At 40.7% G+C, this 19,478-nt stretch overlaps 1 protein-coding gene across 3 annotated transcripts in view; it reads left to right on the forward strand.

Annotated features, from left to right (window-relative positions):
* Nucleotides 1-8,200, forward strand: part of SYCP2 (synaptonemal complex protein 2) — a 67,751-nt gene extending 59,551 nt beyond the window's left edge. For all 3 annotated transcript variants that reach the window (XM_047068736.1, XM_047068738.1, XM_047068739.1), the window contains 9 exons: nucleotides 3,372-3,462; nucleotides 3,723-3,875; nucleotides 4,415-4,542; nucleotides 5,559-5,653; nucleotides 5,731-5,830; nucleotides 6,273-6,331; nucleotides 6,437-6,515; nucleotides 6,604-6,660; nucleotides 7,764-8,200. In XM_047068736.1, coding sequence (XP_046924692.1) covers nucleotides 3,372-3,462; nucleotides 3,723-3,875; nucleotides 4,415-4,542; nucleotides 5,559-5,653; nucleotides 5,731-5,830; nucleotides 6,273-6,331; nucleotides 6,437-6,515; nucleotides 6,604-6,660; nucleotides 7,764-7,841 — 840 coding nt within the window. In that variant the 3' untranslated portion in view covers nucleotides 7,842-8,200. The remainder of the gene's footprint in view (nucleotides 1-3,371; nucleotides 3,463-3,722; nucleotides 3,876-4,414; nucleotides 4,543-5,558; nucleotides 5,654-5,730; nucleotides 5,831-6,272; nucleotides 6,332-6,436; nucleotides 6,516-6,603; nucleotides 6,661-7,763) is intronic.
* The last annotated feature ends 11,278 nt before the right edge of the window (nucleotides 8,201-19,478 follow it).

The raw sequence follows: 19,478 nt of genomic DNA on the forward strand, positions 1-19,478 counted from the left end.
CTAACTTAGGGTTCTGGGTTTGGTCTGTGGGACAGGAATAATGTACTGGTAAGTAGAACGGCCTCTGTGAGATTGACAGACTAATTAGCTGTCCAGGAGGAAGGGTGTGGTGGCGTGAGAAGTAGCGAGTGTGTCTCTTAAGGAATGATCACTTCGACAGAGGCACTGCTCACTCGTCTATGCATCAAAACCACATAGTTCATGAATGAGTGAATATTAAGATGAACAGAGTTAGTGATACAGTGGAAAATTCTTCATTCTTCTTCTCTTGTGTATTGTTACGTGTACCATTTCTTCCTAACGTGTAGGTATGTTCAAAGTGTTGTAAAAAGACATTAAAGATAGGAATCAATTATGGTCAAAGTGAGGTTAAAATACTATGCCTACAGAGAAGAGTTTTAAGTTGTGGATACTTCGGTACCAGTTTAAAACCCACCCCACTGCCATCCCATTTTGACTTGGGTTGTATAGATGGCTTAATTTGGAGAATTTTATAGTTCTCTATAGGTCTCTCTATAAAGTTATAGAACTGATTGCCAAGATAGTATAACTGGGTATAGCTGAAAGAGTTCTGAGTGAGACAGAACTGCATTTAAATACTTGCTAGCTGTGTAACATTTTACAGGCTAATGAAGCCCGCTGCACCTCAGTTTTCTCATCTGTACAGTAGGGTTGTGAAAAATTAGTCTGATTGTACAAGCGGAATACCTGATACGTAGTAAGTACCCAGATACATTATTCTCTTGATAGGTGTTGACCTCCATATACGGACATGGAATTAACGAGAGTTCAGTGTACCCACAGCCCAGATAGGAGACCTCTGATAAAACCAAACTTCTGTCCTATCACTTTGAACCGAATATTTGTATTTCTGCAGGATTTGAAGGTCCTTTTATTCTGTTTAGTAGTTTTCACAGAGCATATTTTTCTAACCGAATCTCTTATGAAACCTCCAGTGTGCCAAACAAATAACAGTGGAGCTACACCATGTAAAGCAGACAGGTCTAACCCCCCTCCTGGGTAACTCCCAAAGCACCTTTGCAAGGCTCTCAGTTGCAGAACATCAGTTTTCCACCCGGTCACCATCCCATGGTCCTTTGCTGTACCATCCTTCGTGTCCCTGAATCCTTTAGTCCCTCCAGTGTCCCTCCCCTCTTGCAAATCTCAAAACGTAGGGGATTCCCTGCCCACTTTGCTTTCAGGCTACGCTGTGCTAGTCAGAATTTTAATTGTTACATATTTATTGGCCATTTGTTTCCCGTTTACTGTTGACTCTGAGATATTAGAAATTTGCTATATAAATTAGTTCTGTCAGCTTATACTCTCCGACACTCTCTGTGATAGTGGCAGTTTTCTCTACAGTTTTAACTGTTACCAGATGTTCTGTTTGTGATCACCAATCTGATGTGTAGTGTATAACTTTGATTTGCATTTTACCGATTAAAAACATCAGTGAGTACTTCATGTTTTTTGGCCATTTTGTGAATTGCCTTTTTTTGCTAATTTTTTAATTGTTTGACTTTTTTTTTTATAAACTTGTAGTTCTTAAAATAGTCTAGATATTCTAAATTGCTTATGTATGTGCAGTGCAAACATTCTTTTTCCAGTAGCTATAATTTCACTTAAATGAAAAATTTCCATATGACAAAACTTGTTATAATGGAATTTACCAGAGTCTTTCTGTGATCAAGAAATCCCTCAGCTATGGTCATATTTTCCTTTCTTGTAAAAATGTTAGTTTTAACTTCTAGGTTTCAGTCTTTCGCGGGCATTAGTGCAGCATCATACATGAAGTGCCCTCCTTTGTCCATCGTTCGTAATGCTAATCTGGGCACAGCCTAGGCAACCTGGAGGGCCAACTGCTGGGCAGTGTTCCGTGTGACTGGCCAGTCTGTCTCTGTGCTAATGCCCCATTGCTGTCGTTGGTATAGACTTTAACACTTGCAGGCTGTTTCACCAACCCCACCCCTCTCATTCTTTTACTTAAAATCTTCATGGCCCTTGAATCATCCATGTAAATTTTGGACTTACTTTGTTTGAGGGAAGAATGCCATTTCCTAGTATTGATACTGGGTGCTTTCTCACCCATATATTTTTCTTTCTACATTTTGGTGTTATTGCCAAAAAATGATGCCAAATCTTCCACAAAGAAAATTAATTCCTGTATTTTATGGATTTTCTTTTTGCTGTACTAAAAAAAAACCTTAAAATTTTTTTCTGGGTTTTTAATGTTTTTGCTTTGTATAGAAACACTATGGATTTTTATATCTCCACCTACCTTCACTAATTTTGTCATAATTCCCTGCCTGGGTTCCCTTGGATTCTGGATATAGACAGTTACTCATGATAACTTGTGCATTTCCCATTCCTGTCCTTATACTTAAGTTTTTTATTGTTAAGGTGACTGTGACCTCTGGGGAAATGTTAAATAAATGCCATACTAGCAGACACACTTACCCATCGTTTTTGGTAGATACTTATCAAATTAATGTTGTAGTTGTCCAAGGACTTTTTCCCTTTTTGTTATAAATGGGTGTCGAGTTTTAGCAGCAAATGAATTATTCCCTCGAAACATAAGTAGTTTTGGTTGAATATTGTTGTGGTTTTGTTTTGGGCTTTAAATAATTTTCTAATTTCCTTTGGGTTTCTGTAGGTCTTGCTCATTCATAGCTCAGGCATACTCCAATTTATAATACTGTTGTGCATAGAAAAAATAATAAGTTCCGTGGTGCTTTACATAAGAAACACATAATTTTCCACCAGCTATTCAGATGGAAACACATTTTGGGAAAAAACAGTATATCAAAGTTGAACTTGCACGTAACAAAGAAGATTACATACAGGAGCAATAGAGGTTTGAAGGACACTATAGCCATCAGACTTAAACTAAGATGGTTCTTATAAGAATCAGACTACTGGCCCTAAATAATATATTTTAATATTTTTCAATGGTTATTACTTGAAAATCTGATGTTTAAAGTATGCAGATCATGGAAAAAAGTTGAAATTTTTGAAATGAGAAGTTGTAAGTTCTCAAATAGTGAAGATATAGTTGCCGAGCCACTGACATGTATTTGTAATGGGGACTTTCTGGTCTCACGATTATTTGGGAATCGGTTGAACTTCGTGCCACTACCGCAGTCCATAGCCCATCAACAAAAATATTTTTAATAATCTGTAAGACACAGAACGGTAAATGCAAAATTTTACAGCTTGGCGGAGGAGGGCTGGGAAGGGACCTAAACAAAAGTATCTGAAAAAAGAATGGACGTTTGCAAATTGACTTGCTTTAGGGTTTGAGAAGGATGATCAAAGGTGAAGCCAAGAGGACTTACAGAATTTTTTCCCCCAATTTCTAATACCTGTTTTAGGGAAATCATTCCGCATCTCCACTATCTATGTCTAGTGAAGGAAGAGAGCAAATACGGTGCGACATTCCTTGTGACTCTACTCATGTATCAGGTTTGTAGTCACAGCGTTGCTTTAAAAACAATATTGTTGAACTACTATGCAATTTCACTTTCTAAAGGAATTGCATTTTAAGTCATACCATTTATTCAATATAGCTAATGTCAAATTGAAAATAAGCTGGAGAGAATTTAATGTACAGCTGCCTAAAACAATGCAAATAAATAACTGAAAGGCTTTTTTAATAAAAGCAAGAAAATTATTGTTATTTTTGATCAAGATTGTAGCGCTATTGTTTTTTAACTGTTCCTAAGGCCCCACACAGCATTTTAGTCGCAAACGAATGTACATAGAAGAAGATAATCTAAGTAATGCTGATGCAGTAGAAGAGGAGGAGGAAGGGAGAGTATACTTGCTTCCCAAAAAACTATCCAGAACTGAAGACACAGATAATCACACTTATAAAGGTAGGTAGATCAAATGCCTGTGTCAAAATGCAATTAATTGTGGAAGATGGTTTTTGAGATCTTAAATGATACACACACACACACACACACACACAAAATCCCCTTTGTAAAGAGAACTTTGGATAAGTCTCATAAGGATGATGCTCTATCACCTATCACCAAGTTCATTTTATGTGAATAATATAGCAAGGGTCTTTGTGCCCTAAATCTTCCTTATAATTCTATTACTGATTACCACATTTTACTAGAATGTAAATTTACAGATATATTGGTATGTCACTAAATATTTGGTTATTAACATGGAAATAGTTAAAAAAATAACCATTCCAAAAAACATTCCATTTCACTGTTAACATTTTTGCCTCAATACCCATGCCAAGAGGATTTTTTAGAAATGAAAATATTTTTAACTACCTTTTATGTCATATTATTAGATCACACATAGAATCTGAAAATAAGATTTTTGTCCTCAGCCTCATGACAAGTAAGGCTGAATTTGTAATAATGCATATCTTCAGCTGATTGTCTCCATTTTTTAGTATCTGAAAGTATATCTCCGTTATCAACAAATGACTTGTCTCTTCCTGCGGAGAGCTGGGAAAGTGAAATTTCAGGTGTGGGGATGATGTGTGAGAAGCTCAATACAGAATTTAGGAGGAAATTTCATGTAAGTTACCATTCTTTAAATGACAATTTTATACCCAATAAAATAATATGCCACCTGTCTACTAGACTAGCAGCTCATTTGATCCTTTGGCAACAACACACCCGTTTAGGAACTCGCTTTTCCTCACCGACTGGTGAGAATCGGAGTGATTTGTCTTCTAAGCCTGGTTTCTCTTCTCAAGTCTGTGCATTTTCCATAGTCTTTCTTTTCCTAGATTCTTTATTTTCCTTTTCAGTTTACCATTCTGACCCTTCCGTGCTTTTTCTTTTGGTCTGAACAATTTTCTTTCCGTGCCTCATGTTTTCATTGCGCGGAGATGACAGCTAGCAAGGTTGCTGCAGTCGAGGAGGAAGCCAGAGGAATCCTCTCGCACTGCTTTACCAGGTCACTGCTCGTGGAGCCTTAGCCACTGAGGCTCCAGTGAGGTGATGTTTGCAAAAATACTTTCTAAAACAATTAACTCTTGTTTTCTCCACCTACCTCTTTATCTCACATGCCTGTGCTGGGAGTACTTGTCTTCGCCTCCTGTTAACCCGTGTGGAAAAACACCTTTTATCGTCAGCCCCTCTCTTGTCTTTTTCCTCCGTCTGAAATAAGATTCTGTATATTTTAATCATCAAAGGACAACCTATAAACAGAGAAGCCGCCCTGATTTATGTGTATCTGTTCTGCATCTGGCTAGATCAAGCAAATGTATGTTTTTGTGGAAGACAGTCATTCTGAGTGTGAATTTGGGCTTTGTTCCTGAAGAGGATTATAATCACTAGCATTTTTATAAATAGAGTGTGGTGTCCTTATGGAAACAATGATCAATTCAATCCTTAGAATTTTCTTGATGGAACCAGACACTGCCCTGACTGAGCTTTTTTATTAACACTTCAGTTTAAATCACCAAGTTTTCATTTTTCACTTCTGAGTTTTTCTTAGTCATTTGCATGGTAAAGGCTTTGTTATTAACAGTCTTGGTTAAATTATTTTTTTGTGAAGAGTTTTCAAGTTAAAACTGTGTTTTTCAGATCCGCCAAAAAATGATGGATTATTTTGCAAAGCAGTCTTGGAAAACAGCTCAACAACATCTGACCAACATGAACCATCAGATTCAGGAGTACAGGTCTGTACTAAAAGCCTTTTTTGCAGTCTTCTGAATGCTATAGTTTAAAATTTTTTTTCATTTTGTTTCCTTAATAGGATCAAAAAACTCGATAAATTCCAATTCATCATCATAGAGGAGCTGGAGAATTTTGAAAAAGATTCACAGTCTTTAAAAGATTTGGAGAAGGAATTTGTGGTTTGTGCTTTTAAGAATTTTTTTAAAGAGCCACACTCAGGAAAACTTCTGTTAATTTTGTTCTTTAGAAAATTGTTTTAGGGGTGCCTGGGTGGCTCAGTCAGTGAAGTGTCTGACTTTGGCTCAGGTCATGATCTCATGGAGCATGAGTTCGGGCCCCGCACCGGGCTCTGTGCAGGCCTGCTTCGGATTCTGTCTCCCATTCACACTCTCTCTCTCTCTCTCAAAAAATAAACACTAAACATTAAAAACAATAGTTTTAGGTTTCATATATACACACTTATAGACTGAAGCTTATGATGAGTACCTTTGATAATATGGGGAAAACCCTGAGACAGTGTATGACGTCTAGAATATGCTCAGCATCTAGCCAAGTTTATTTAAACTAGGAATAGGAACATAGGAATTCTGCAAGTTTTATTTTTTGTATTTTTAAATGTAGGAATTGGGAGAGAAGATATTTCAGAAGTACAGTGCCTATCAAAAAAGTGAGCTGCAGAGGTTGGTGTGGCATTCTTAATGACTATGACCTATATACACTTTCAATTTTTAAATATAAACGTAATTGCAATATTCTAGCAATTCAAAAGTGACTTCCTCTGCTAGGCTTCACCACTTGAAAGCGTCACTGGACAAAAATGTCTTCTACAACACTGATTACGAAGACGCTATTTTTACATCTGAGGTACAAGCTTTTTTACACTCCTATAATCGATACGGTTTCGCTGTGAAAATCTGACGGTAAACGTCATGGATGCAATACTGCTTTACAGATGTGCTCGATGAAGGAGGACATGAAGGTGCTGCAGGAACAGCTTCTGAAGGACACGGTGGGTAGGCTGCCCCCTGGGGTTCACGTGCTTCCGTCTCTTGTAGCGGCGACTTCTTCTACAGCCTTTTCTCCTGTGGGGATGGAGAGAGGCTTTCAGCCCAGTGGGTTTAGTTCTTTAAACTGGAATAATGGGAGCAAGTCTAAAGTACGATATTAATGGAGGTGACTTAAATGAGTCCCTCCTAAGGGAGTATCAGTTCAGAAATGTTTACATGAGCTAAAAGAGTAACTTCTTTGTTCTGTACCCAAGCACTGTACCCGGCAGCAGGCCTGTGCCTTCTGAAGAAGGTGTGCCAGGACAGAGCTACCAGAATCGCTGTCTGCTTGGACAGCAGGACTCCATTAACTTAGATTGCAGGATGAAAGTAGTGGACTTTGATCAAAGGTCTAGTAGCCCAGCAGCTGCATTCTGGGGGCAAAGACCCTTGGCGGGGAGGGGAGGGGTCCAAAGGCACTGCTCTCAACGATGGCATTTTCCATGTAGACTTGAAGACTTCCTGTACACAGAGCACTAGTGTACTTGCTCCCTTAATAGAACCTCAGCAGACTGTTGCGGCAAAGACGGTTTGGAGGGGAGCAGTCTAGAAAGAAATGTCAACAGTAATTTGGGCTTTAAAAGACCGGATCTCTACATTGAGCGCCTAGAATATCCGTGTTGAGCCCTGAACTCCGGAGACACCTAGGAATAGATCCTGGGGGGCTAGATAGAATGAGCGCTGATACAAAATACCTTTAGGAAAGGGGTTGTTTTGAAAAGAATCCCTAGGGGCGCCTGGGTGGCGCAGTCGGTTAAGCGTCCGACTTCAGCCAGGTCACGATCTCGTGGTCCGTGAGTTCGAGCCCCGCGTCAGGCTCTGGGCTGATGGCTCAGAGCCTGGAGCCTGTTTCCGATTCTGTGTCTCCCTCTCTCTCTGCCCCTCCCCCGTTCATGCTCTGTCTCTCTCTGTCCCAAAAATAAATAAAAAACGTTGAAAAAAAAAATTAAAAAAAAAAAAAAAAGAAAAGAATCCCTAATAACAGCTAGCTTTTTTCTTTCCGTTTGATGGTTTTATAGTGATCATTTAAAATCTAAGTGTGATTTTTTTTCCCCCCTGGCTATAGCAAGAAGAGGAGCTTCTCAACGTACGCAGAGGACTGATGTCATTATTCATGGCTCATGAAAGAAACGTTCATGTGTGATGTCTGGGTGTTAGCGATTAGTTGTAGCCACTTACCCCTTTTTGTGTATACCAGGAAATCCCACGGTAGCTCTACCGAGAGAAAAACAGACGTCACCCAGGCAAGAGTACTTTTGTAGGAGCCTCCAAATCCAAAGAAATTGTTGTCTTATGGATGAGAAAGAACCACTATAACATGACTCCAGCCTCAAAAGACCTTTGTCTGTATAGTACTGTTCTTTTTTTAGGGAAAAATTTTGGGAAAACCAAATAGTGAAAGGAATTTTGCTTGTTTCTGTAGGACTATTTATGTTGGACAAATCTTACTGAGTTAACTGTACTCACAAAACTAGTTTCTTTAATAAACTAAAACTTACCATAGAAAATGTACTTTTAAATGAATACAGTTTGGACTAAATATAAGGTATTACTAGTTCGGAGTATACTACATGCAACAAAAACTTGGCCCTGCTGAGAAGGGGGAGAAGCCTCTGATTTCAGATGCTTACCGGAGTGAGAGTCGGTACTTCTGGCCCACTGCTGGAGAGTGTATTTATTCAGTTATGGCACCTGTATTAGAAGACATTGAACAGCCTATAAGAGTTCCTGTATTTTCTAAATATTTTAATACCAGGTAGATACCTTAACTCCTAAGCATGCTCTTTTGACAAGTACTTTTTAAGCTCCTACTATTCACTGTAATATTTTGCTAGAATATAAAAATACACTTAATATATTAAAGTTGAAATAAATGCTGTGCCACTTGGATAAGGATTATAAATAAAATGTTGTGAATCATTTCCCCATTTTACGAACATCGGATCAAACAAAACATCCTCGTACAATCAGACATCTGAAGTATGAAATTAGGCAGCCTCACTCACTATTTTAATGGTAGCAGAGAATTTTACTACTACCAGCATTGAAGTAGCATGATAGAAGTGGCTTTTCTCAGTCTGGACAAGCAGAGGAAAACCCTTTCCGTCTTAGCTTTATTCCATTACTGATAGGGTAGCTGGCATTTTATGGCACGAGACAGTGACAGCTGTCTTAACAGTAAATAATACTCGGAGGAGTTGCAACTCCGTGTTTCCCTGCGAGACATGAGAGCCGCTCGCATGACGACCCACCTCCCTGCGCACCTCCTCTGCGGCCACACTCACTGTACGTGTACGCCAGCCCGAGTGTGAGCTGTGACCTGGCCAGTGCCAGTAGTTGCCCCCCCTCTGAATCTCCGTCTCCAGCCTTCTTACCGCGCTGACCTTTGTCGCGTCTCTCCAGCTTGCTGTCTAGAGTAGCCCTGGGCTGTTCACGCCACCACTGCTCTGCTAAGCCTGTTCCCTTTCTTGTCTGTCTTTCCTTCCTTACCTATTCTTGGCTCTTCAGTCGAAAAGAACTCTCTCCTCTCACTGCATCCGCTAATTCACACCCCTCATTCCACAACCTGAACGTCACTGGAGCCAAGTCATATAATCAAGCTTAAACTTAGGACGGCAGATTTCAAATGGCTGCTTGGCAATCCTCACTTGCCCCTTTTAATTGGCTTTGCCTCTTTTCCGGAGTATCATTGCATCTCAGTACCTCCCTCTGTCCTTAGTTCGTCCCCCTGTAGCTGAGGGCCTCACTTCCCACTTGCCCGTCCTTTCTCCCTGAATTCTGACATGTTACCTGTCAATACCGGCATTTCCCAATTTCCCACATGTTCCAGTGGCACATGTGCCTCTTCATTTAAAGGACCGTCCCCACCAGTGCTCTGCATCTGACTGTCTCTGGCATCTCGCTGCAGGGTGTGTGGCCCACACTTACTAACACACACACGAAACAAAACAAGGCCTTTAGCACCAAGCTCCCCTCTGACTGCTGCCCGTCCCGTGTAATTCTCTACTCACCTCCACACAGAGCATAGGGAAAGAATTTTCCCCAGTTACTATCTCAGCTTGTACACTTCTTGCGTGCGCTTCACCTTCCCTCAGCCCAGCTGCTTTACTATTTCCCCGAAACGACTTTTTATCAAAATCATCAGTGATTGATTTTACCAAGTTTAATCTCTGTCTTCTTCTTAACTCAGCTTCTCACTGCTTTGTCACCCAGACTTGGCCTGGCATATTTTCCATTCCTTGTCTCGCTCCTGGCTTCCCCTTTACCTCTGGATGTGGGGCTCATTCCTCAATCTATACTTCCTCCTTAGGTAACTGCATGTGGTTCCAAGTAATCACCATCTCTGTGATGATGACTTCCAGATGTATCCAGGTTCTGACCCTTGCTCTGGACATCAGCATCTCATACACACTCGTTATTGACAGTTCTAACAAGCATCTCAGGTCTCAAAACAACCCTTGATTTCTCTCCCTTGGCATTCCTTCTCAACACCAAAGGAAAAATAAATATCGTCTCTCCATCTCAGTAAATGTCGCTTTTAGCCACCCGACCATGCAAGCCAAAACCTAGAAGGAATTTCTGATTTCTCTTTTTCCCTTAACTGAAACTAAGTGGCCACTTAGTTGATCAAATCCTGTGGATTTTACTGCCCAAGTATGTTCCAAATGTGTAATTTCTGTCACTTGCACTGTCACTACTATTGACAGTGTCACTATTTCTTGCACAGACTACCATACCAGCCTCCTGAATGGCTCTCCAGCACTCACACTTGCTCCCACAACACTTTATTTACTTTGCAGCCAATACATTCTTGCTAAGTCATAAATCCTAGCGGGCCACTTCCTTACTTGAGACTCCAGTGACTGCATCCTCTTAACTAATGGGTCAAAGAATAAATCAAAGGGAGATGAGAATATACTTTGGGACAAACAGAAATGCAGCATCATGGAACTTCTATGACAGTGAAATCACTGAGAGGGAAGTTTACAGCTGCAAATTTATAGAAGTTAAAAACAACTCCAATCAGTAACCCAACTTTAAAAAACTAGAAGAGTGACACCCAAAGCTGTTAGAAGGAAGGAAATAATAAAATATTGGGGATTTAAGAAAAAAACAGAATAGAAAAGCAACAGAAAATCAAAACCAAAAGTTGGTAAACCATTATTAGACTGAGATACACAGAAGACTAAAATTTCTAAAATCAGGAATGAAAATTTGGGACATTACCACTGACCTTAAAGAAACAGGATCATGAGAATACTATAAAGAGTCATATGGCAACAAATTAGATAATTCATGTGAAAGTGGTGAATTCCTAGAAACACAAACTACCAAAACTTACTTCAGGAGAAACAAAATCTGAACAGTCCTATAACACGTGAAGAGATTGAATCCATAATCAACAAAGAATTCTACCAAGTATTTAAATAAGAATTAACACCAGAAGATAGAAGAGAGAACGTTCCTAACTCACTCTATGAGACCAGCATTCTCTTGCTCCCAAAATCAAAGACATCACAAGAAAACTACAGACCAGTATACTTTATGAACGCAAGGTAAAAATCCTCCACAAAATAACAGCAAGCTGGATTCAGCAGCACATTAAAAGGAACACATTTAATGAAGGAGGTAAAAGATTTGCACATGGAAACCATGAGATGTCAGTAGAAATTAAAGATCTGAGTGGAAAGACATCTTGTGGTCGAGTGCAAAACTTAATATTGTCAAGATGGCAGTCCTCTGAAGTAATTTATAGATTAAATGCAATCCCTGTCAAAATCCCAATGGCCTTTTTGCAGAAATAAAAAAGCTGATCCTAAAAATCAAATGGAAATGGAAGGGGCCCCACAAAGCAAAACAACCTCAAAAAAATAATACAGTTGGAATACTCACACTTTGTAATGTTAACACTTAACTACAAAGCTACATCAATCAAAATAGTGTAGTGACTCAATAGGGAAAGATACCTAGGCCAGTGGAATAGAAACGGTGGTCCAGAGGTAAGCCTGCTCGCCTGTGGCCAACCGAGTTTCATCGAGAGAGCTAAGCCATTTGGTGGGGAAACGAACAATCTTTAACACATAGTTCAGGACAGCTGGCTAGCCCCATGCCAAGCAGTGAGGTTGTGCCCTGACCTTACACACACATAAAAGATAAACTGATCCAAAATTCTTAGGAAAAAACATAGGAGTAAGTCTTCATGACCTTGGATTTAGCAGTGGAGTCTTAGATAAGACACCAAAAGCACCAGCAACATAAAACAAATGGGACTTAAAAAAAAAATGAAAAACTTTGTGCAAAAATAATAAGAGTGAGAAGACAGCCTACAGGATGGGAGAAAATGCTTGCACATACCTGATTAGGATCTAATATTGAGACTATATAAAGAATTCTTACAGCTAAGCAACAGAATGACAAATGACCCAATTAAAACATGGGCGAAGGACTTGCGTGACCATTTCTCCAGGGAAGATGTACACCTGGCCAACCAGCACACAAACATGCACAGAATATCATCATTCGTTAGGAAATTGCAAGTCAAAACCATAACGAGATGGCACTTCACACCCACCAGAATGGCTAGAGTCAAGGAACAGAAAACACGCGTTGGGAAACTTGTGCAAGAATTGGAACCCTTGCGTGTTTCTGGGGATACAGTAAACTACTACCAGCCGCTGTGAAAACCAGTTTGGTGGTTCCTCAAGAGTTAAATGTGGAATTATCCCATGACTCAGCAATTTCACCCTTTGGTATCTACCCTAAGAATTGAAGACATATTTAACAAATACCTAAGAATGTGTACCAGTCACAATGGCCAATGTGGACACGACCCAAGTGGGCATTAAATGAATAAACATATGTAGTGTATCTACACATGGACTACTTAGCCACAAAAGGAAGAAATACTGATTCGTGTTACAGTGTAGACGAGCTTCAAGAACATTATGCTAAGTGAAAAAATAAACATGAGGTTACACCATAGAACTGGACTATTATGCAATCTCCAGAATATGTAAATCCACGGAGACAAAGCAGATGAGTGGCTGCCAGGGGCTGGGGGAGGGGGAAGCTGAGGAGAACCTGCTTCAAGGGTACAGAGCCTCTTTGTGATGGAAATGTTTTGGAACTAGATAGAAGCAGCGGTTGTATGGGCTTGTGAGTGTATTAAATGCCACCAAAGTGCACTCAACATGGTTAGCTTTAGGTCGTCTGAATTTCACCTCACTTTACTTAAAAATGAAAAACCACCACCCACAAAACCTCTCCAGAGGTGTCCTTTGCACTTTACAACCCACCTTTATAGCAGGACCTAAAAGTTCCCACGTGAGCTGGCCTCTGTCCCTTTCCTCACCCTTATTTCCTACTCCTCTCGTTCAGACTTCAAGCAACGTGTCTTGAACAATCACATTCCTACCTTAGAGTCTTTGTTCCTGGGAACTTGCTGTCCTTCAGGTCCCATGTAAGTGAGACCTCTTCAGAGAGATCTTCCCTCACAATCCTGTTAATGTTAATATCACTCCAGAAATTTTTCTTCTCCCCTTCCATAACCCCACTCCTATAAATCCTACAAGAACAGGAAGCTTGTCTTACTCACTTGTGAACAGTAACTTACACCACTATTTCCAGAACCTAAAAAGTGCCCTAAAAAGCCAGCTTGCAACAACGTGAACAAGTAAGTGAACAAATGTAGCATTTCTAGATAGGACTTTACTGAAACCAGAGAGGGCCAATGTACCTAAAACTCAGACCCTCAAATTTTATGGAGTTGCAGCATTCCCATTAAAATTGATAACAAAATATTAGCCAATCAGTCACTTGAGCCTCTGTTAGAGGACACATACTGTGCTCCACTCTAGACACAGATGAGTGAGAGATCAACCCTTTCCTTTTACTTAAAAATGAAATTCAAGGTAGTGATGCAGAATCCTAGGGACTTCCATTTGCTTGGCCCCTTGGAAGAAATGTGTAGGGGTATCAATTGTGCATAGATGTTATCAAAGAAGAGGTTATATTTTTTTTATGGCTGGGCTTGTAATGTTTAGTTTGGGGAGGTTTTAAAACACATCAGGTCAAAATATCCATGGAAATATTCTAAAATAACATCTAGAGGAAAAGAATTCAGTACATCCCCCCCCCCCGCCCCGCCAGGAATACAGATGTTTATTTTTTAGTGTTTATTTTTGAGAGAGAAGGGGGGGGCAAAGAGAGAGGGAGACAGAATCGGAAGTAGGCTCCAAGCTCTCAGCTGTCAGCACAGAGCCCGATGGGGAGCTCGAACCCACGAACCAGGAGATCATGGCCTGAGTCAAAGTCAGGCACTTAACCGACTGAGCCACCCAGGCACCCCAGGAATCTGATGTTTTTAATGAGGTTTGTCTGTTGTGCTATCTTGAACTTCAGATACTATAATTTTGGTTTATGCTGCAATAGCATTAATTTTAAATGCAAGGGAGTTGGAGGGGTGAGGGTTTTCACACTAATGAAATGCCTGCCTTAACATCAATAGGGCCTTTACTAGTCACCTAATAAAATGTGCATTTTATGCAAGTCAAGTACTGTCAGTATGAGATTACAATGAATACTGATGTTTGGGACAGATTTCATGTTTAAGCAATTTTAAGCTTATTTAGAGACAATGTAGCTGTTTCGCTTTGTTCTGTGTAGTTGATTTTTAACATTTTCTATTATATATTTATTTAAACTTAAGAAAAATTAGAGCAGCCGTTGGTAAATTATCTAAAAGACCATACAGGAAATGTTTTAGGCTTTGTGGACCAATAGGAAAATTTGAGTGCCGGAAGCCGAGCTATCCAACTGGCCTGATGGCAGGGCCCGGGCGGTGGACGGATCGGGACTGCAGGGCAGCCTGCCAACAGCAAAGCTTCTTGTACTCCGGCTTTTATGTAATCTTGCCTTAACAAAAGTACCTGGGGAATTATGTGTTGGGGAATTGCCCTCGACAGGCCTCCTGGGAAAAGAACCATTGGGAAAGAAAGAAGGTTCCGCAAGGAGACTGTGCGGCCCTACATTTAGCCCTTGCCACCCCCTATAAAGACTCCTCTACCCAGAGGAAGGATAGCCTCATCCATTTCCCAGCCAAGGAAGGAACAAACGGACTCGAAAGCCCCACTCGGGCAACAAAGGTGTATCTCTGGGCACAGGTGACTCCAAGCCCTAGGCCCACTCGGCCCCCAGGAGGCATTCCAGATGATGACTGAACCTAGTCGGTTAAGGGACAGAATGGTTCATTAGTTCCCAGGTGCATTGTCTCTCTGAGAATGTGTAAGGCGTGGGTTCCTAAGGCCCTCTTGGCCCCCTTCTAGCACCTTGGACCGAGGTGAACACTTTTGTTCCTCAAGCCACAAGTGGTTCAGGGAAACAACTAAGAGGTCATGTCCCTGCAACTGTTCCACTTGAGGTGTTGAGAGATAGATGACCTTTCATGAAAACAGCAAGGCAAATGCTTTATAGATTATAGATAAACGTAGATAATGAAAATAATGTAAGAAATTAATAAGCAAAGGGCAGGAGGGAACGTCATGAGAAAATTACCATGTTATTCCTTAAAGGGTGATTATACATAGGAACATTTTTAGAATTAGGTAATGCCAGAAAACATAGATGACGCACAGTACAAGGAAATTGCTAACAAATATGCCACGTTTGCTACAATAAAGCGGCCAGTTCAACACACTGCCGTGGTCTGTGTTCATTTTTATTTTTGTTCTATTTTTTTTTTCACTTTTTCGCCGACGCTGTTCATCCTTCGGGAACCCCTGGACCTAATGGAACAGGACTCTGGCATTTGAGGATATATGTAGGTCTTGTATAAACATGTCAAGTTGTAACCGTTTAAAAATGTACGATCCATTTTTAGCCTGCAGGGCATTAAAAGAAAAAAAAAAAGGCAGGCCAGATTTGGTCTGTGGGCTGTCGTGTTTGCAAGACCCCTAGTGTAGAAGAAAACTTTTAAAGGTCAGCGCTCTTCTTTATTATAAATTTCTTTCTTAATTTATCTTACTATTTAACAAAAATAGTGATTTAAGTCTATTTTGCATTAGCAGAGGCTAATGATAATGTTAGTTAACTAACACAGAAGTACGACTTCTTGGTCCTCCTATTTCAAACATGTTAAAAATAAATGATCATTATAGCCAATAATTTATATTTCTCACCTGGATTGCAACTTAACACCATGTTGGTGTAGGTGTATCGCACTTCCTCAACCAAACCGAGCCGTAAAGTGGTAACTATTCCAGAAGAACATGTGGAAGAAAGAGAAATTTTGCAGCATTAGTATAGCCAAGCAGAAACGTAAATCCTTGGCTCTACAGACGTTACGAGAGAGACCCAGATGCCACCACATCCTGATACCACAGAAGGCGAGCAGACCCTCTGAGCGGTACTCGACTGTGCGGGTTCCGTCCAGGGCTTCGTTGCACAGTAAACTGGAGGTCCACGGTGACGAACTCGGCTCCAACCTCAGCACAAGGCGTGAGGCTCCCAGCTGTGGGAGGGAGTTCTTCACCCAGCTGTCAACACCATCTGTTGGCCGGTAACCCACTCACGGTTACTGTCCACGAACTCATACTCAGTTCTTTAACAGCGAGTGGAAAGATCAAGAAAGCAGAGAAGGAATCATAACTCCCATGAGGAAACAATGGAAGTAGAATTCTGATCACAATAACACATTAGGAAATAGTAGCAACAAACAAACGTAAGAGCAAGGTGTGAGGTGTTCCCGAGACCGTCTGTGCCACACCGGGGGTCACCAGTGTCACCCGGTTCTCTGGGTGGAAGGCAGGGAATGGACCATTCTCTCAGGGCACACACCTGCGCTGAAATAACACTTTCAGTATACGTATCTTTGAAAAAGAATAAACTGCATTTAGAAGGCAACAATGCATATATAATAGCATGTTTCTAAGAATTATTAGCATTATGCCACATCCAGCTTTCTCTCCCATTGCCTATTGTCAAGAAAGTGTGATTTTTAGAATTTCCCTGTTCACCTTCTTTAAAGGAGATTTAACAGTTGAGATGAAAGACTTAAAAGTTATTATTCTAAACATAAAACAAGATTGTTTTTCATAAAGCAGTGGACCTGATAGCTAGTAGCTTTTCCATTGTTCAGTCTAACATCATCTAAATATGAGCCAGTGATCTGTTCCTGAGATCACTATCAATAAGTCCACAGAAAAATTAATTTATGGTAATTCACTGTTTAGAAATATTTTCATATGTTCTGTTGGACTCTCAACATGTTCAGTTTCTTATCAACATCTCAGCGGTTTCTTTCACACGAAAAACTGAAAAAAATCTCTGGAAAAGAACTTGGGTAAGTGGAGATTAGGAGCATGTGAGACTAATGATATTATCAATAGAATTAGAATTATCCATTACTGGACTTGAATTTGCTATTAAAGAACTGTGGGTATGTGGCTAAAAACTTGGATTTTCATCTCCCAGAATTTAGACTTGTAATTACCACATATTTCCACAAGATGGACTTCTTGATGTTAGGGTTTTGGGCTCAGGGGGCTTTAGACATTTCAGTTGTCTAAAAATTACTCATGTTGTATAATTTCCAAGCCCCTTTTAATGTTTAAAAATGTAGTTTTTACAAAGACCTATAATGTACTATTTCTCCTATATTGGGTTAAAACTTGGTATTTCTAAAAGTGACTTCATTTCCCCCATAAAATAATCAATTATGGTTTTTAAATCTGTTCAACTGCTTAAAAACAGAATTTCTTTAACGACTTCCTGTTGTTACTTTAATAGCTGATCTTATTTTGTAAAAATTAGAACAAATGATTTGTGAAGTCAATGCATAAAAACCTCGTTAATGCCTCCCAGTTGTGGAGAACTGTGATAACTCAGACACTGTATGTGATTGTTATTGAATAAGAAGGCAGACGTGGTTTCTCCCAAGTCTCAAGGCTCTTAAGTACGTACACTTTCTCCTCAAATTTATAGAACACATGTGCGTTTATATACACATGCATGCGTATCACCCATTCCGTGAGATTTATACACTGCTTTTTCATTTTGTTCCTCCAGACAGGATAAGAGACATCTGAGATGGCATACCAGAGCCTTCCTTAGTGCAGGGTGGACACACTCCATTCACAGTTTCAGTTCATCTCTTGACCTCTAGGATAAGAATGTGAACTTCAGAAATACAATTTAAAGGAACAGTTTATGATTAAGACAGCGTAGAAGATACTGTTGCTAAAAATTTTGATTACAATGAAGATGTCTTCTGGTTTTAGGATATCTTAGAGCCCTCGAGCCTGAACCACACCAAACCCTCCATCGGGTATCCTGTATCTTAACTTCTGAATTTACCCATTAGTTACGGAACTGACTGTACTTGGGCAAAACTACCTGAACACGTGTCCCATCTGCCAAGCCACCTCTAACCAGAGGCCTAGTTTAGCCATCTTCTAAACAGGACTGATCCCTTCTGCTTTGGGGGCCAGGATGGTTTCGAACAGAAGGACCCCTCTCTGTTCCTCATTTCATAGGAAGTAGGTGGATATTTCTATATGAAAGAGATGGAAATCATAGTGTTACACAATCTGGGCCCCAGCTAATACTTTAAACGGAATAAAACAAAGTAGGGAGCTGCTAGTATGTGCTTTAGAATAGGTTGACTGGCCACAAATAATGGCTTATGAATACAGTAAATATAGGATATGCTAAATACACCATATATATATATATATATATATACACACACACACACACACACACACACACACACACATACATACACATAAATGCTCACAAAAGCATAACCAGGCTTCTGGTTAGAAAATGTTTACATATCATCTCGTCTCACAGGCAAAGAAATTGAGGATCCGAGAAGTGAACCGATTCGCAGGAGGTGACACAGCAAGTTAAGAGGTAGCTGGAGGTTTGCGACCAACAGCGATTGCTTTCAAAGAGTCGAATTCGACCAACTACCACTGTGTTTGCCAGCAGCCAGGATCCAGCACCTGTCCCTTAGGACAGAGCGCTGCCACGAGGGCCGAGCAGCTTCCACGGGCACCCTACCCGCTTCGGTCATAAAGCAGTTGAGCAGGAGGGGTCGTGGGAAGCAGTGAGGCCGTGTGTGCAGGAGGAAGTCATAGGGGACACGCACCTGCTCCGGGGCTCCCTGGCGGGCCCACGAGCAGGTAACATTCGCCGGATGCATACAACGTGTCGGGTGCTGTTCCCGCATTTAGAAATTACAGCCATGTGTTGAGAGAGAGGGAGAGAGAGAGAGACAGAGAGAGCGATGATCTTCCTAGAGAGAAAGTCGGAATCTTGGTGCACAGCGCAGAGCTGGGATTTAAGCCACAGGGTCTGCAGGCTTCTCAAGGCGTGCTCCGAGCCCTGGGCTTCCCGCCTCCCCATGTCTCCGGAGGCTCTCGGGTGGGCAGGCGGGCTCTCTTCTGTGAGGACACTTCTCCAAAGGCCAAGTAAAACTACCTTTCGGGGAACGTTAATTTGTATTTATTTTCCCCCTTGGTGCCAACATTCCTTTTTACCTTTGTGCTGGGGTAACTTTCCTCTTTATAATCTCCACTCCATCTCAACCTTTGTCTCTTCTAACGGCTTTCAACAGTGTTTACAAATGCAAACCTGAAGATACCCTTAAAGAGGGCCTCATCTTCATCGTGGCAGAATTCTCCCGCCGAGCTGGTACTTACTTCCAGGGTCATTTCTCTACGATACGTAAACTCAAAGTAACTTGACAAAGATAATTCGATTTCCCAAGGCACAAACC

The sequence above is a fragment of the Lynx rufus genome, unplaced genomic scaffold (assembly GCF_022079265.1).
Source record: "Lynx rufus isolate CCGP_SWC_20201006 ecotype Redwood Valley unplaced genomic scaffold, mLynRuf1.p SCAF_8, whole genome shotgun sequence".
NCBI classification, from domain to species: domain Eukaryota; kingdom Metazoa; phylum Chordata; class Mammalia; order Carnivora; family Felidae; genus Lynx; species Lynx rufus.